General features: G+C 42.3%; 1 protein-coding gene across 3 annotated transcripts in view; it reads left to right on the plus strand.

Annotated features, from left to right (window-relative positions):
- Positions 1 to 15,883, plus strand: part of TUBGCP3 (tubulin gamma complex component 3) — a 156,827-nt gene that overhangs the window by 41,665 nt on the left and 99,279 nt on the right. For 2 of the 3 annotated variants that reach the window (XM_089693569.1, XM_089693570.1), the window contains exons 4-6: positions 2,577 to 2,654; positions 6,438 to 6,655; positions 9,580 to 9,755. In XM_089693569.1, the coding sequence (XP_089549695.1) occupies positions 2,577 to 2,654; positions 6,438 to 6,655; positions 9,580 to 9,755 (472 nt within the window). Of the gene's footprint in view, positions 1 to 2,576; positions 2,655 to 6,437; positions 6,656 to 8,954; positions 9,100 to 9,579; positions 9,756 to 15,883 lie in introns of those variants that run through there. The other variant, XM_089693571.1, reaches the window with a different exon arrangement.

A 15,883-nucleotide genomic window follows, 5' to 3' on the forward strand; every position in this document is an offset into this window, starting at 1 on the left:
CTTGGCAAACTGATACACTCCCACGGCTTCAACTATCACCTCTATGCCGACGACACACAAATTTACCTCTCCACCCCTCACCCCCTCTCTCTCCGCCTGCATCGCCCACCTCCTGAATGACATATCAGACTGGATGTCGCTCCATTTCCTCAAGTTAAACCTGTCCAAAACCAAGCTCCTAGTTTTCCCCCCAGTCTTTGCCCCCCCCCCCCCCATCCTCTCCATCACGACTAACAACGCCGCCATCAATCCCACCCCACACGCCAAAGTCCTGGGTGTCACCCTGGACTCAAACCTTTCCTTCCAACCTCATGTCCAATCACTATCAAAGTCATGCAGGCTCCACCTCCGCAACATCTCCAAGATACATACGTTCCTCACCCCAGACACCACTAAACAACTCGTACACTCCCTCATTATCTCACGCCTGGACTACTGCAACTCCCTTCTCACTGGCCTACCCAAACAAATGCTATCCCCACTCCAGTCTATCCTGAACTCAGCGGCTAGACTCATCCACCTCACCAACCGCTCCACATCTGCCACCCCCCTCTGCCAATCCCTTCACTGGCTCTTGATTGCCCAACGCATTAAATTCAAATTACTAACTCTGACATACAAAGCCATTCACAACGCTGCCCCAAACTACTTAACTGACCTGATACCCAAATACCACACTACCCGTGCCCTTCGCTCCTCACAGGACCTCCTACTCTCCAGCTCCCTGGTCTCCTCCTCCCATGCCCAACTGCAGGACTTCTCCAGGACTTCCCCCATCCTCTGGAACTCCCTACCCCAATCCATCAGACTGTCACCTACCCTCCTCACCTTCAGGCGCACCCTGAAAACCCATCTCTTCAGGGAAGCCTACCCCACCCTCACCTAACAACCGATCTCCTCCATTCCTCCTACCACTCCATCCCCCACAGCCACTTCCTCTTGTACCACTATCCCCTCCCTCCTAGATTGTAAGCTCGAAAGAGCAGGGCTCTCGAACCCCTCATGTATTGTATTGTACTGTATTGTCTCATGTTCTGTCCCCCTCGTTAATGTACAGCGCTGAGCAAACCCTTTGGCGCTATATAAACACTGTATAATAATAATAATAATGCTTGTAATGTTTCTTATGATACTTATGTACACTGTGTAATTACAAAATAGTAAAAAGTTGGTGCTGGAGTCAGAAGTACAGAATTTTAAATTGCTGGCTGGATATGGGGTACTCCAGTTCTTATGATAGTAAAAATAATTTTTTTTTACGTTCAGATTTTTTTTTTTTTTTTAATATATAGATTGTCAGATGTTTGGAATATGATGCACCACTGTCAATTTGACATAGGATATGTAAAGAACTGATTTATACAATAAGGGGAGGTGAGGTGGCAGTTTGTGAATTCAGCTACAAAAAAAAATACATTTCCTTTAATTTCAATGGAAAACATATCAAGCTATAATGCAAATGGGTGAATTCAGCCTTAGAAACTGAGTGGAACTGAATCTTTTTGATCTCTGAGGATCTTCAAGGATGAATTTCTTTACAGTATAAGAAGCTAGACAGGATGTGTCCACACAAATAAAAACAAAAAAAAAACCCATTGTAACTTGTGCTTCAGGGTTTCTAAAGTAGTACGGAGTAAGAGTCACGATATGACCAATCCTAACATTTATTTGATACATTAGTTATGCTGATTATTCACAACAGGACAGGAAAGATCCATATACTAAATAAGACCTAAAAGCAGAGAACAGGGTGCAAGGTGACCTCTATACATTAAAAAAAATATAAAATGCACTTGTAAGCAATCAGGACTACAGCAGCTCATCTCAAGCCTGTGAAGAAAATTTGACGGTCCTCTGTGACCCTTGAGGAGACTGTGTGAAAAGCCTTTCAGGGGCAAACCATCAAACCTGTCAAATGCTGGAGAAATTACTGTGTCCTCAGTATCATTGCAACTTGGAGCCAGGTCACTCTTTCAGGTTGTGAGGAGGCAGTGGCTTTGCTATGGCTACGTGTTTCAGGAGCTCCTCTCCCTTTAACAAGCCAACAGTTTACAGTCACTGTAGGGATCTATTATAGCAGCTATGATGTTAAATGGTGGTCCCTTATTAACATAAACAGGTAGAGGATACAAAGGTAAATAGAACTGTAAGACAGAATCTAGAGTGTTTATATACAATGGCCATGGGGCACAAAAGGAGGCTCACGAGCAACATATTCAAGAGGCTTTCTCATTTGCCAAGATTCAGGGATAATGCGAATACTGCACAGACTTGAGATAAGCTGCTCTACACCAGTTTGCTTATGAACGCATTTTAATATAGTTTTTAAAAATCTGTTTTGTTTTTGATGCACGTTGACTTTGCGCCTTGTTCTCTGCTTTTATGTTTTTTTCAGAGGTCATGGATATCTTGTTTTAAAACTCTTTTACTGTTTGGTAAAAATATGTAATAATGTTCAAGCCAGGTCACAGATGCACTTCATTGGGTCATCTGCATTAAATGACATTCTTTCAAAATGTGGTGTATTTTTAAAACATGTCAATCAACAAACCCTTTCTTTTGTACTGCTGTTTTAGGGAGTGGTGAAAAACAGATGGGCAATTCTCTATCTTTTGCTTAGCCTTAGTGAAGATCCACGTAAACAACCAAACAAGGTAAGCATAGAGAAGAGTGCTTTTCAATATATTGTGGTACTTTTTAAAGAGTAACTAAACTGTAGAAGTTGTGCCCAAAATAAGGCAAGCAGTAGTGTAATGCAATGCTGGACACAATAACTAAAAGCAAGTCATATACACAGGTAGTCACACACACAATACACAGGTACGTTTAACCAGCATTTTCACCATTATTCTAATCATGTGAGAGACCCACTCCAAGAAATAACAGAATCCACCTGCAATATTCTTGCACTGTCAAAACCTCCACTTTTATTATCACATGACACACAGGAGGATATATCTTATTGTCATCACAAGCTGCATAATAACACACACCAATAATAATGTGAGCATTACAGAATAAAATAGATGCATCTTTTGACAGCGTCACCACATAGAATTAATACATTACCAAAGCTACAGGAAGACGGGAAGGAACAGACCCCATTGGAACCAAATTGCTCAGGGGTCGCGCAGAAGCCATAAACGCAACTAATTGATAAGCCCATATAGCCTTGGCAAGAGTCCCAGCGTCAGAGCGTACCCTTTCGCATAGGAAGGCTCCCAACTGACTGCATTCAGGCTCCCTGTTTAAATATCCCCTTCTGGCTTCTGACAACTTTCCCGAATTGGGCGGGCACCACGCTCACTCCGGGAGGAGCTAGCAGAAAAGTCCCATGAGGATAACAGAGTCACACCCAGCCACGTTACTGAACAAACAACATCTTCTCTCGCAATATCACACTTTTGCTTCAAATCAGCATCTTATCTACCCTAAACTTAAAGATTTCTAACTGCTCAAACAAGTAAACATCTTTAAATGCACAGACAGGTTCTTATCTAATCTAGGCAGTCTAATGTAACATTTTTACAGTAGATGTCACAAACACGTTCAATCCCGCAAACACTTTTTATCAGCTTTAAGCAGTCTAATGTCTTGTGACTCTGTTCCTTTAGCCTAGAGAAATTACATCAATGTCATTTTTATCAATATATATATTTATTGTAAAAATTCCCCAAGTAACAAAGGGTCCAAGGCCAACACAATTCATAGGCATTACAAGTAGCCAGAAGACTAGTTACCAATATTGCCTCTCAGTTGATCTTTTCCAATCACTGACCTGTGCTGTACTGTGTCTCTGTATGGAGGCAGGGTTTTGCTTCCTCATGTCAGAGTCTGCAGCAAGGAGAACCGTGAGCAGCACTGTAATGACCTCTCTGAATTTCCAGTAACCAGTAGTCAGAGGCAGCAGTGCCTCACACTGCAGATATGCAGCTATGAGACAGTAGGCACAGGCGTGCCCGGAAGTGCACTGCTATTTTTCAAGACAACTTTAAGACAAAGTACATTTTTAAATTACTGCTTAGGCACGAATAACATTTTTAAGGGTAGATTTAGACATGTGTCTAAATCTCCCTTGCCTCTGAAGCCCGATCCATGTTCGTGTCACACTCTAGAGTCTACTGACAGGCAGTGATGAAGTGATTAGTCTCTTCCTTCACAAACTGTTTTAACCCCATTTTTGCCAATGAATGTTCTGTAACTCTGTGCAGTTGCGGGATGCCTGCAGTGCTTCCCCATTGACTTGAATGTGTAGCTTTTGGCAAACTTGCTACCCGCAAATTGATACAGGTTGAGTCCACTTTGACACGAGATGAAGCGTTGTGGCTGTAGCATGTAAACATCCCTGTCTGCTGCCTGTTGTAGGGGGCGTGGTTGGTGGACGGAAAGAACGCAGCTCAACTGTGCATTTTTTGTCCAATTTAAGGTAAGGTAAGATCTGGGTTTATAAGCAAAATAATGAATTATACTTTCATGCAGTAGTGTTCTAAGTGTAAAATGATATATTAAAGCTTATTGGTACTCAAACTTAGCCTGATTCCTAGAGGTCCCCCACCCCTCGCAATCAAAAATACCGATTATTTTTTTTTTTTTTCTTTTCTTTACAGGTTGCTATAGATGAAAACTGTAACTGTGTACACTATGAATGCCAGATTACTTTTAAACCATTGCAAGTGTAAAGAATTTATGTAAAATAAAAATGCTAGAAGGCAGTGTGTGCAATTGGAGAATGTTTTGCATACATTGAGAGAATGTAAAGTGTTCTCCAAATGGTGCCCATGCTGAGCCAGCGACCACCTGTGTTCACTAAGCAGCAGGGCAGCCACTTAGCTTAGTAACGGGATCCCAGGGGCAAATGTAGTTGTGGTGCTTACTCTAAGATCAAGTGTAGTACCTGTTCTTATCAGTGTCCAGTGGGGGTGCTCCCGACCATTCTAGCTTTGCGGGGATGGTTGTTGTATAGTACCCTCACTGGTATGATGGGGGTCCGGAAGGCTGAACCGGAGGGACAGAAACCAGGGAGCGCCATGATGAGCTCTGGGGCCTTGGGAGTAATTCCTCTGGTGAAGCTGGAAAGACCCAGTACCTCCTGATTCGGACGGATCTACCTTGGTCTGGCCTGGGGCTGGGGACGCAAAAAGTCCGCAAACTCAGTGCCCCCTGGGGAAGACGCTCTCAGGGGTGTCACTAGTAACACCTGGGTGTGGGACCCCACGGTGTGAAGATGACACATGGCCACTGTTTTTCACTTCTTTTTGCACAGCGCCCTAAGGACCAGGTCTTTTGGCTAAGTCCGGGGCAATTTTTGCTACAGGCCTCAGGGCCTGGTCTGTGCACTATTTGGCACGGTACCACTTTTTTATTTTCTATTTATTTAATTTAACCACTCCCACGTCTTGTCACTTTTTCTGTTCTTATGTGTGTGTTTTTCACGGATGGAGGGTGTGGGTCCTCGGGCCTTACCTGAAGTCTAGGGGGAGGATGTGTGGCCCTACGGTTCCTTCCTCCCCTGATCCCTAGGGGGTTTTCTCTTCGGGAGAACCCCCTCGCCTAGTACTGGATGTCCGGCTTCGGCTGGGCATAAGGAACGGTGGTCCACCAGGCCTTTTGGCCAGGAGGACCAAATGGGAACCTTGTCCCTGTCAGGAGCTTCGTGCCCCGGGGGATCGGGTGAACGGTCCAACCCTTCCGGGGGTAGGACAAACACACCCCTAAGTGCACTTTTTCGTTTGGTGTTTTGCACTTGCACATTTTTTGTGAACACTTACGGGTTTTTTTCGTTATAGTTGCACGTTTGCGGACTTAAAAAAAAAAAAAAAAAAATGTGGTGCTTACTACAGTGATCACTAGCTTCCCCAGGGATTGGCCAGGTATAGTACATGCATAGTTATATTGGTCTAGACCAGATTAATGTGACTATGCAAGAAAACAAAATGTACCTGGAATTCAGCTTTAAGTCTCATACCAGTACCTACCTGTATTATTGTGGAATGTGGCAGGAAACAAATCTACACACATACAATGTTTTGGGAAAATGCAAATTCTGTGCGGACTGTCCCTGGTGGGATTTGAACTCGGTTCTACAGGGGAAAGGTACTGAATCATTCTGGTAAATGCAGCTTCCACGGTTTTTGAAAAGAAAAATCGTTATGAGAAAAACATGGCCATTGCTAGCCTTTCCTTCAAGGTATTTTCTTTGAAAATGTATATGGATAAAAGCTTCAGACTTTGTGCTGACTACTGATCTGCAGAGTCATTCCAAGTCAATTCTCAGCAAGGAAACCAGTGTTTTCAGAGGGAAAAGTTAGAAGTTGCAAATTGTTTTTCTATTATTGAAAAATGTATTTTAAACAATTACCTTTTCTTTATATTTGTTGTAAGAGTTTCTTTTAGGGGTTCTTGCGATAGCATAATATGTCTAATTTTGTTTGTTTCAGGTATCCAACTATGCAACACTGTTTGCTCAGGCCCTGCCTCGTGATGCTCATTCAACACCATACTACTACGCAAGGCCACAGACCCTCCAACTAAATTACCAGGACCGCAATGTTCAGTCTGTGCAGAATTCTGCTGCTTTGGGCAGTAGTGGGATTGGCAGTATTGGAATGTACTCTTTAAATGGGCCAACTCCACCACCACAGACCTTTGTTCCTGGGTAAGTTGATATTATTCTACAGCACTGTTCCTCTCTATATAATAAAATATAGCAGCTCAAGGTTACAAGAGAAGTAATGTCAATCTGTGTTTTTAATTCTTTTTATTAAGATATACGTATACTGTATGTGTTTGTTTAGTAGTATTCTGGAAGCTTGTTGTTTTGGATAGATTGGTGTAGGGTTTTGTTGTTTTGCTGTATTTGTTCCTGTTGCATTGATTTTAAAGTTGGTGGAAAATCTCTGACAGGAATACAAACCGCAGTTCTACCTTTTCCAATGGGGGATCTTAACCCTTCCCCACTGTTATAATGAAAGACTTTATTCTCATTTCTTATTGGTGTGTTTTTACATCAGTAAGATCAATCTAATGACCTTGTTGTTGAGTTTGTTTTTACAATCTGGGTTTCTGTATCTGTTTAGTAGTCTTTTTCAATTCAAGTGTTTTTGTTTCCTTAAACTGACTGAAAACACAGTGACTTATCTCAGAAGTGTTTCAACAGATATCCTGACCATATTCTGATATATTGCATTGTTAACTAATCTGGAATCTGTGTATTGCAGGAATGTGCAAATGTGAACTTATCATTAACCACCTAAATACTGAACACTTTGGACCCACTTTGGGCATTTTCACTTAGGGGTGTACTCACTGTTGTTGCCAGCAGTTTAGACATTGATGGCTGTGTGTTGAGTTTTGAGGGGACAGCAAATTTACACTGTTATACACTTTTATACAAGCTATACACTCACTACTTTACACTACTCACTACTGTCACATGAAAAGATATAAAATATTTACAAAAATGTGAGGGGTGTAATATATATATATATATATATATATATATATATATATATATATATATATATATATATTTATTTGAAAAGTGAGTCCCTTAAATGCCAGGAAAGTACACATACCCCCCAAATGACCCCTCCTTGTAAAGTAGACAGTCCGCCGTATTTAGGAAGATTTTTTTTTTTACATACATGAATCAGAGCAGTACTAAGTCATCATATGACTGGTGTGGGTTTTTTACAAATTGTTTTTCTTTTCTTTTACACTTTTTTTTCATGAGATGTCATCAGAGCAGTTCAAAGTCATCATATGACTGATGTGGGTTATTTACAAATTGTTTTTCTTTTCTTTTAAAAAATGTTTTCATACTGTGACCAGAGCAGTACAGTGTCACCATAGTGACACTGTACTGCTCTAGGGAGGTAATCAGGATTTTTTTTTTTTACACCAGGATTGATTGATGGTCACTGTTATAAGCAAATGTTTTTATGAATGGCATCCATTCATGTAACATTGCATACAATTGTGATAGCTGTGATTGGCCACAACTATCACATGGTACAGATGCACTGTGATTGGCCTTTTCTGTGCCATGTGATCACTGTGACCAATCCCAGAGATCACAATAGTATGCAATGATTGGCTGTCAATGAAAGTCATTCTATCCAATTGATGTGATCACTGTGATTAGTCACAGCAATCACATGGTACCATGGCTGGCTTGGTGCAATGATCTATCTTCCACTGTTTCAGGTGAACACAGCAGATGACTTATCACACTTCTGCACTGTGTATAGGGCGTGATAGATCAGTTATCATACCTGGAAACCCTTCTTTGTTGTATATACATGCACTTCAATCCCAGAGATTACTCTGGGTAATGCATTCCTACAATAAGGTCTGGCCTTAGGCACTCTGAAAGGACAGATTTTGGCCTTGTCCATTCTATGAATAAACCTGTAAATGCATCAGAATTGAAATAACTTCTGGAGCTTTAGCCCCTGGGCTTAGTGCTAAATGCTTGTTGTCACAGACAGCTGGCGGTTCTGGCCTGCACCCTTGCTGGGACCTGCAGGAGCCGCTGACACCTGGTGTTGTTTAAAAAGAAAAAAAAAATGTCACTGAGGCAAATCACTGTTATCACAATACCATTTGAAAATGGCACAGGTGTCTCAACTGGTTAAAACCACACCAACAAAATGACAACACAAAACAATTAAACCACTCCCAACATTACTCTGTAAATGAATGGTCACGCATTTGCAGTTATGTTTGTGAAATGTTTAGTAGCATAATATAAACGTTTTTGAAGTCTGTTTTTTTAACGATTATACTCTATAAGTATTTTTGAGTGTATGCACCTAGTGGGGAAAAGTTAGAGCAATGTGAGTTATTGGTTGCCCTAGCACCTTCATAGATTTTTTTTTTTTTTTGCTCATAGAAAAGATACTTCCCTTTAGCTGGAAGTAGAATAAGGACCTACAAAAATGATCACTGGCTGTCCACATTATGGGAGCAAGGGGGCCTTCCTACCTACAGCTAATTTTGTTTCAAAACCAAATGGCTGAAGAGTGAACCAAGAAAGTACCTCTGTTTACCCTGACATCATTTTGCATATGCAGCAATGTTGTCTCTTTTTTACACCAGGTACGCAGACTTAGAACACACTATAATAAAACCAGGATAATAGTCATTAAAAATATCTTGCAAAATGTCCTATAATGTATTTTTGGTATGTTTTTGTATGTAAAATGTATATATAATATAAAACTTTTAAACAAAGATTGAAACCAAAACAAATCTAATAGGTTTGGAGTGCAGGAACTTAGAGTTGGCTGTACATACCTGCAGTGGGTTCACAGCCACCTGCCACACATTCCTATTGCAGAGATATAGCCTATCAGAGAAATTGTAGCTTTCAAACTATTAGCAACTTTTTTCCTTGTGTTGGTTTTTGGAATATGTTACGTACAGTGGTTGGTATGGAGTGATTTAAACTTGAGATTACAGTGTATGTACTGTTTGTCAGCAGCAACTGGATAGATTTAAAAAAAAAAGGACATTAATTTCATGGCAGGGACTTGACATTAACAAGCACATTCTGTTTTTTCTATTTTTTTCTTCCAGTCAGTCATATCAAACCTCAGCAGTTGGTGATTCCCTCCGTCAACAGTTGGGAACGCGTCTTGCGTGGACTTTAGCAACTGGTCAGCAGCCAGCTTTGCAAAATGTCACCAACAAAGGCTTTCCAAACACTGTGACCCGCAATGTGCCAAGATCCAGGAGGGAGGGAGAGGCAAGTGGTGAGTCTCTGCTTCATACCTGCAGTTTTTCATATTGTTCTAAACACCAAATTGGTTTTCGCAAAATCTACTGTGTTAGATATGCACTTTTAGTACATTCAGTCATCTTGTTTGTGAAATCGATTTAAAGCTTCAGACAAAAATTTCTAATCTGTATTCTAAACGTCAGTTCCTACTTTTTTTTTTTTTAAAAAAAAATGGTCTTTTTGCAAAAAAAAAAAAACAAAAAAAAAATACAGCAGCCACTAATCTATCTTTTATTGTATGGATTGTTTCCAGGGCTCAGTGTCCTTAATATTCTGCCACTGTGTCTGCTTGTTCCCTGGTCCACGGATTGTTTCAACTTTCCAATTGTAATTCATTTCTAACAGAAGCTACATCATTGCGCCCCTCGCCTGCTGTAGTGGCAGGATCTAGGCATCTCAGATTCCCAATCTTTGCAGCCCACTCTCACTGCCTATGTTGATTGACAGGCCAGGAGACTCCTGGTCTGTCCCTCACATCATACCTTGACTGACAGGCCAGGTCTGCTCAGCCACAGACCTGCCTAAATTTGCACACACTGAATGGTCTAACTCCTATTGCATGATGGTAATTTTAGAATGATACAGTGGTGCCAATCAGTAAGGAAAGTGCCATGCACTTCATTGATCCCTCCTCACTGTGCCCTGGCTTTACATTGATGATGTCACAAACATTTATAATGTAGTTTACACTGAAACTAAGTTTAAAAATGCTTGTTTAAAGAGAAAAAATAAGTAATGGCATTTAAAGAGTTTGCATAGTCAAACTTTTTTTTTTTGTTATGTTTTAGATTGGGTAGGGAACGGTTAAAATCCCTGTCAGGTTATTTATGCTGTCTGTGTACAATTAAGGAAATTTCCTTTACCTTCCTGTCCAAGAGGTGCAAAAGGAAGTGGAAACCTTCACGTGTGGGTAATTGTCCCCTGAACAGGTGCCCCATAGGAAGATTTCCTGTTACCTTTTGTTCTAGGGAGAACTCTAAAATGTTTGATTTCACTTTCAGGTTCAGTGACAAAGGTCAACAGTACATATATTGAAAAGAGTACATATGCACAGAAAAGGTTCTTTACCTTACTGCATAGAATGCATTAGGGTAAAAAAAATATTTACCTTTAGAACCACTTTAACTTTAGTCATAAATGTTTTGTAAAAGTAAAAGAGCAGCCTTTCTCAACCTGAGGTCCTCCAGAGGTTGCTATAGGGGTTCCATGACCAATTTATGCCTCTCAGATAAACTACCATCCTTTCAGATATCTATAAGAAGGGCATTTCCCCCTTGAACAAAAATGTAAAAAGAATTCTTCCCACTTCAACTACCAACAGTTTAAGTGGAAATTGTCTCCACTGACCAATGTAAAGGGGTCACTTTTTCAATGAATGTGAGTGGGCACTGCGATTTATACTGTCTGAATTTCTTTCCTGGGCATATTATAATTCTGGACATATTATATTTATTAATTATATTGTATTAAATTCCTTTTCTGGACATAATACTATATGTTATATTTCATTATAACTGAAAATAATATTGTAGTATAGATAGGCCTTGGATTTCAAATACGGTAAGTACAATCACACTCTTTATTCTCTTTTTTTTTTCTTATATCTACAATAGACTGACCACAATAATGTCTCGTAAACTGTGAATGTATTATTAGATCTGAAAGTTATTTGAAAGGCTCCTCGGCAAGAAAGACTGCTACACATCAAGTTTATGACACTGTGTTTAATAAACCTGAGATGAGGTTTGATTTAAACTGCAGTCTAAATAAAAAGTCACTGGGCTGGTAGGGGAGACTTTTTAAGTGCGGTCTTTGAATGCTGTTTCTACAATAAATGCACATGGTGTGGCTATACTGAATATTGCAAAGAAAAGCAATTCCAGGCAAAAAAGCAAAGTCAATTTACTGAAATATTTATACTACTCAGAAACAATGCAGCATTATGCACTTTTTTTCTTTATTATATCTGGGCTTTATAAAATTCAGTGCAGCGAGTTTTAGACGGTTTACTTGCCTGCAATTTCAGGCTCAGATTTATGACTTTTTATAATCTATTGGCTGCTGTTGGGATCTGAAGGGTAAACCTGTGCATAGGCTGAATTTTGTTATGAAGATTAGAGCCATAAAGAAGGTAGGCTGCTTCCCGCTGATGCAGCTTAAAGGTTAAGTTCAACTTCAGGAACATGATACATGTTCTACCCGTTTTTAGGGTGGAACATGTAACATGTTTCCAGTGCTGCAGCCACTGCCCAATTCCCCCCCCCCCTCTCTGTGACCACATTACGTGGAGAAGTTCCCCGTATTAGATGTCACTTTTTGAAATCAGTGCGGCTGTGTGGGGCTCCACCCACACGGCTGCGTCACAACTCCAAACAGCCTTAAGCATCTGTTGTCTTGTAGTTCTCAATGAACTACCACTGCGCTGTGGAGCGCCATGGTAGTACACTGATTCTTCATGTCAGTGTATCTGCTTGCCCATACATCCCATACGGGGACCCAGATATACTGACAAGTCTGCAGGAGACCTGCATGGCACCAGCGATCTGCTGATCGCTGGTGCAATGCTCTACAGGCTCCTGCAACAAAAAATAATGCACATTTTTTTAACCCGCATTTATTTATTTTTTTATCAAAAGGGGAACTTATCCTTTAAAGTGGTTATAGAGCAGCAATGGGCAAACTACGGCCCGCGGGCCGTATACGGCCCGGCGGACCTTTTAATCCGGCCCGCGGAGCTAGGCTACTCTCACAGTCCGCCCCTGTGTCAATTCACTTACCTTTGCTCCGCACGTTCCTCTCGCCGTGTCCCGCGCCGTTCCGGTGTAGCATGAAAATCTGTCTCCTATGAGGATCTGTCCCCCTCGACGTATCTGCGCATGTGCCGGAGATCGCCGATCGGCTCCTAATGCCTGAAACTGGCACATGCGCAGATACGTCGAGGGGGACAGATCCTCATAGGAGACAGATTTTCATGCTACACCGGAACGGCGCGGGACACGGCGAGAGGAACGCACGGAGCAAAGGTAAGTGAATTGACACAGGGGGGACTTAATATGGGGGATGAATTAATATGGGGAATGAATTACTATAGGGGGGATGAATTACTATAGGGGGGATGAATTACTATATGGGGGATGAATTAATATGGGGGATGAATTACTATGGGGGATGAATTACTATAGGGGGGATGAATTACTATAGGGGGGATGAATTACTATAGGGGGGATGAATTACTATAGGGGGGATGAATTACTATAGGGGGGATGAATTACTATAGGGGGGATGAATTACTATATGGGGGATGAATTACTACATGGGGGATGAATTACTACATGGGGGATGAATTACTATGGGGGATGAATTACTATGGGGGATGAATTACTATATGGGGGATTAATTGCTATGCTTACTATGGGGGAATATTACTATACTTACTATGGATGACACATACACATAATTCATCTACTCTTGGTCCGGCCCCCGGGTCCAATATGTGAACCCATTGCGGCCCTCAAGTCAAAAAGTTTGCCCACCCTTGTTATAGAGGCTGAAGCTTTTTTACCTTTTATACATTTTATGCATGAAGGTAAAAAAATCTTCTCAGGGATGTGCAATTCCTATCGGCCGACCGGGTAGCGGGCAGGAGGTCTTTTTCTACATGCTCCGGGCAAGCAGCAGGGTATACCTTTTTTTTTACTGGGCAGCTAGGGTCAGCCTGTCACAGTTCACTCAGTCCCGGCTCAGAATACAGCCAGCTGTACACCCTACTGTGTGTTTCTGCACTTCCTTGCTGACGTGGAGGGAGCGTGCCTCCTGCTCGTGCTCACGGGGAGGGAAGGCAGAGTAACTGGAGAATGTAGAAGAGAAAGTGACCAGCCGGAGGAAGGAAGGAGGAGGAAGGATCACCAGCATAGGCCCAGCTGCGGGACTTGGAGTGGGGTAGAAGCAGGGGCGGACTGACAACTCATGGGGCCCCTGGGCAATAGGGGATCATGGGGCCCCGTGTCCTTGCCCAAACTCACAAAAGCCTATGAAAAAGGTACCAGGGGCATCTCATGGGGCCCCCTACTGACCTCGGGCAGTGCCCGAGTTTCCAAATGGTCAGTCCGCCCCTGGGTAGAAGCCTGATCTTTTTCATTAAGGGATTAGGAGAAGGAGGGGTCTTCGATGCAACTGTGAGAGGTGGGAGGGCCAGTGCTCAGCTCCCCTTCCCCTCCCCACCATGCCTGCGGTACCCGGAGCTTGTGCTGGCGTGCGGTCTACTCATCAGCCAAGCTTGGCATGGGTACCCTGTCTTACCTGTCATTCCTTCATGGCTGTGCCAGGTCATGTCACATAGGGGCAGACATTTCTGATTGGCTGTGACAGTCCCAGATTTGGCAGATTTAGCTCCTGCAAATGTCATCCTCGTCTAGTAGCACAGGAGACCCTTTCCTTCTGATAAATTCTGGGCCTCTTTTAATATTTTTAACTGGAGAAAATATATTTAGCATCTAAATAAAGTCCTCACAAAGAAATGTTCCTTGATGCCACATGACAGCGTTGAATTCATTAGGCTACGATGAGCCCAGCGGTAGTGTCCCTTTAAAATGTTGGCAAGTGCAGGGCCCTTTAAAGCTAGGTTCACATGTACACAGCCACAGTTTGAACAGGCACAGCAGCCCATTCATTTGAATGGGCTGCCTTGCCCTGTGAAAAGTAGAAAAGAAGTCCCTGCACTACTTTGAAAATCACAGCCTGTACAAGAACTGAGGTTTTCAGTGCGTGTGCGATTTTCAGTACGGGCGGTGTGCATTTTACTGTGCGTGTCCCACAGTGGCTCCACTCGCATGGTTAACTTTTTTTTGCAACTTAACAAAACAGACACCAGAGCTTCATTTATCTACTCAGTATGCACTAGTACTGCTTCCGTGTACAAGGGTAACCAAAAGGAATGAAGATTTTGTTTTGTTTTCTCATTGGGGCTGGCGCCTCATTTACTTGCCTAGCAGATGCGCTTCTGCTGAACGTTAGGAAATCCCAAAACTCCTCTTTCCTGACGAGCATCCAACCGCTGCTCATTGCAATGTAAGGTCTCTCCCCTCCCTGATAGATCACTGGGTGCAGTGCTGGAGACAGGCAGGGAGGTGAGGAGATAAACAGTGCAATGTTAAAAATATGCCATAAAGCCCCTTTCGTTTTTAAAAGCCTCAGACATACCTTATCAGGACAAGTAGATTGTCATGAGGGACAAATAGATTAGGACCCCGATTTAGTCCCTTGGACAAGTAGCTTTTTAAACAAAATTCTTCTGTGTGCCCCCCCTTAATACTCACCTGAGCCCCTTCTTGATCCAGCAATGTGCATGGGAGCCTCGGCTGTCTCAAGTTTCTCTCTTTCTCCTTATCAGCTGAGACACAGCAGCTGGAGCCACTGGCTCCCACTGCTGTCAATCACAGCCAGTGAGCCAATGAGGAGAGGGTCTTATGGATGCCTAGAGCAGGGATGCACCAGTGCCTCAATATCAAGCGGCACTGGTCAAGAGAGAGGAGGCAGGAGCGTTGGCGGAGAAGTGGATCGGGGCTGCTCTGTGCAAAACCATTGCATTGCAGGTAAGTATAACATTTGTTATGTGAAAAAAAGTAATAATAATGCAAACCTTTAAAATCACTTTAAAGGTAAAGTTTTGGGGCTATTTTTGTTTGTGATATTATTAACGATTTTTATACTTTTGTGAACCTGCCCTTTTAATACATTCCCCCCACCCTGCAAGTGCTGAGTGCCTTACCTTACTCCTCATTCCAGCAATCTTCACTGTGTGGCCCACCTGCCCACCATCCCCACCTGTCCCTCTTCTTGTGCACGAGTGCATTGGCTCCTTTAATTCCCATCAGTGAGCTTTTATACTGCAGTATGACTGGAATGCTTTCCAGAGAAGCTGAGTGGCAGCACGCTGGAAATGTTGCTGGAACAGGAAGGAAGGTAAATATTTACCATGGTATGGCGCTCAATGTGGGGGGGATCTGGGAGGGTTACTATAAGACAAGTATACTATAAAAAAAATGGTAATTTTACCTAAAATGGCTAAATACATACCACCAAGATTAGAGCTTTTTTTGCTGG

The sequence above is a fragment of the Staurois parvus genome, unplaced genomic scaffold (assembly GCF_062004578.1).
Source record: "Staurois parvus isolate SC_StPar_1 unplaced genomic scaffold, SC_StPar_1.0 ptg000634l, whole genome shotgun sequence".
Lineage (NCBI taxonomy): Eukaryota > Metazoa > Chordata > Amphibia > Anura > Ranidae > Staurois > Staurois parvus.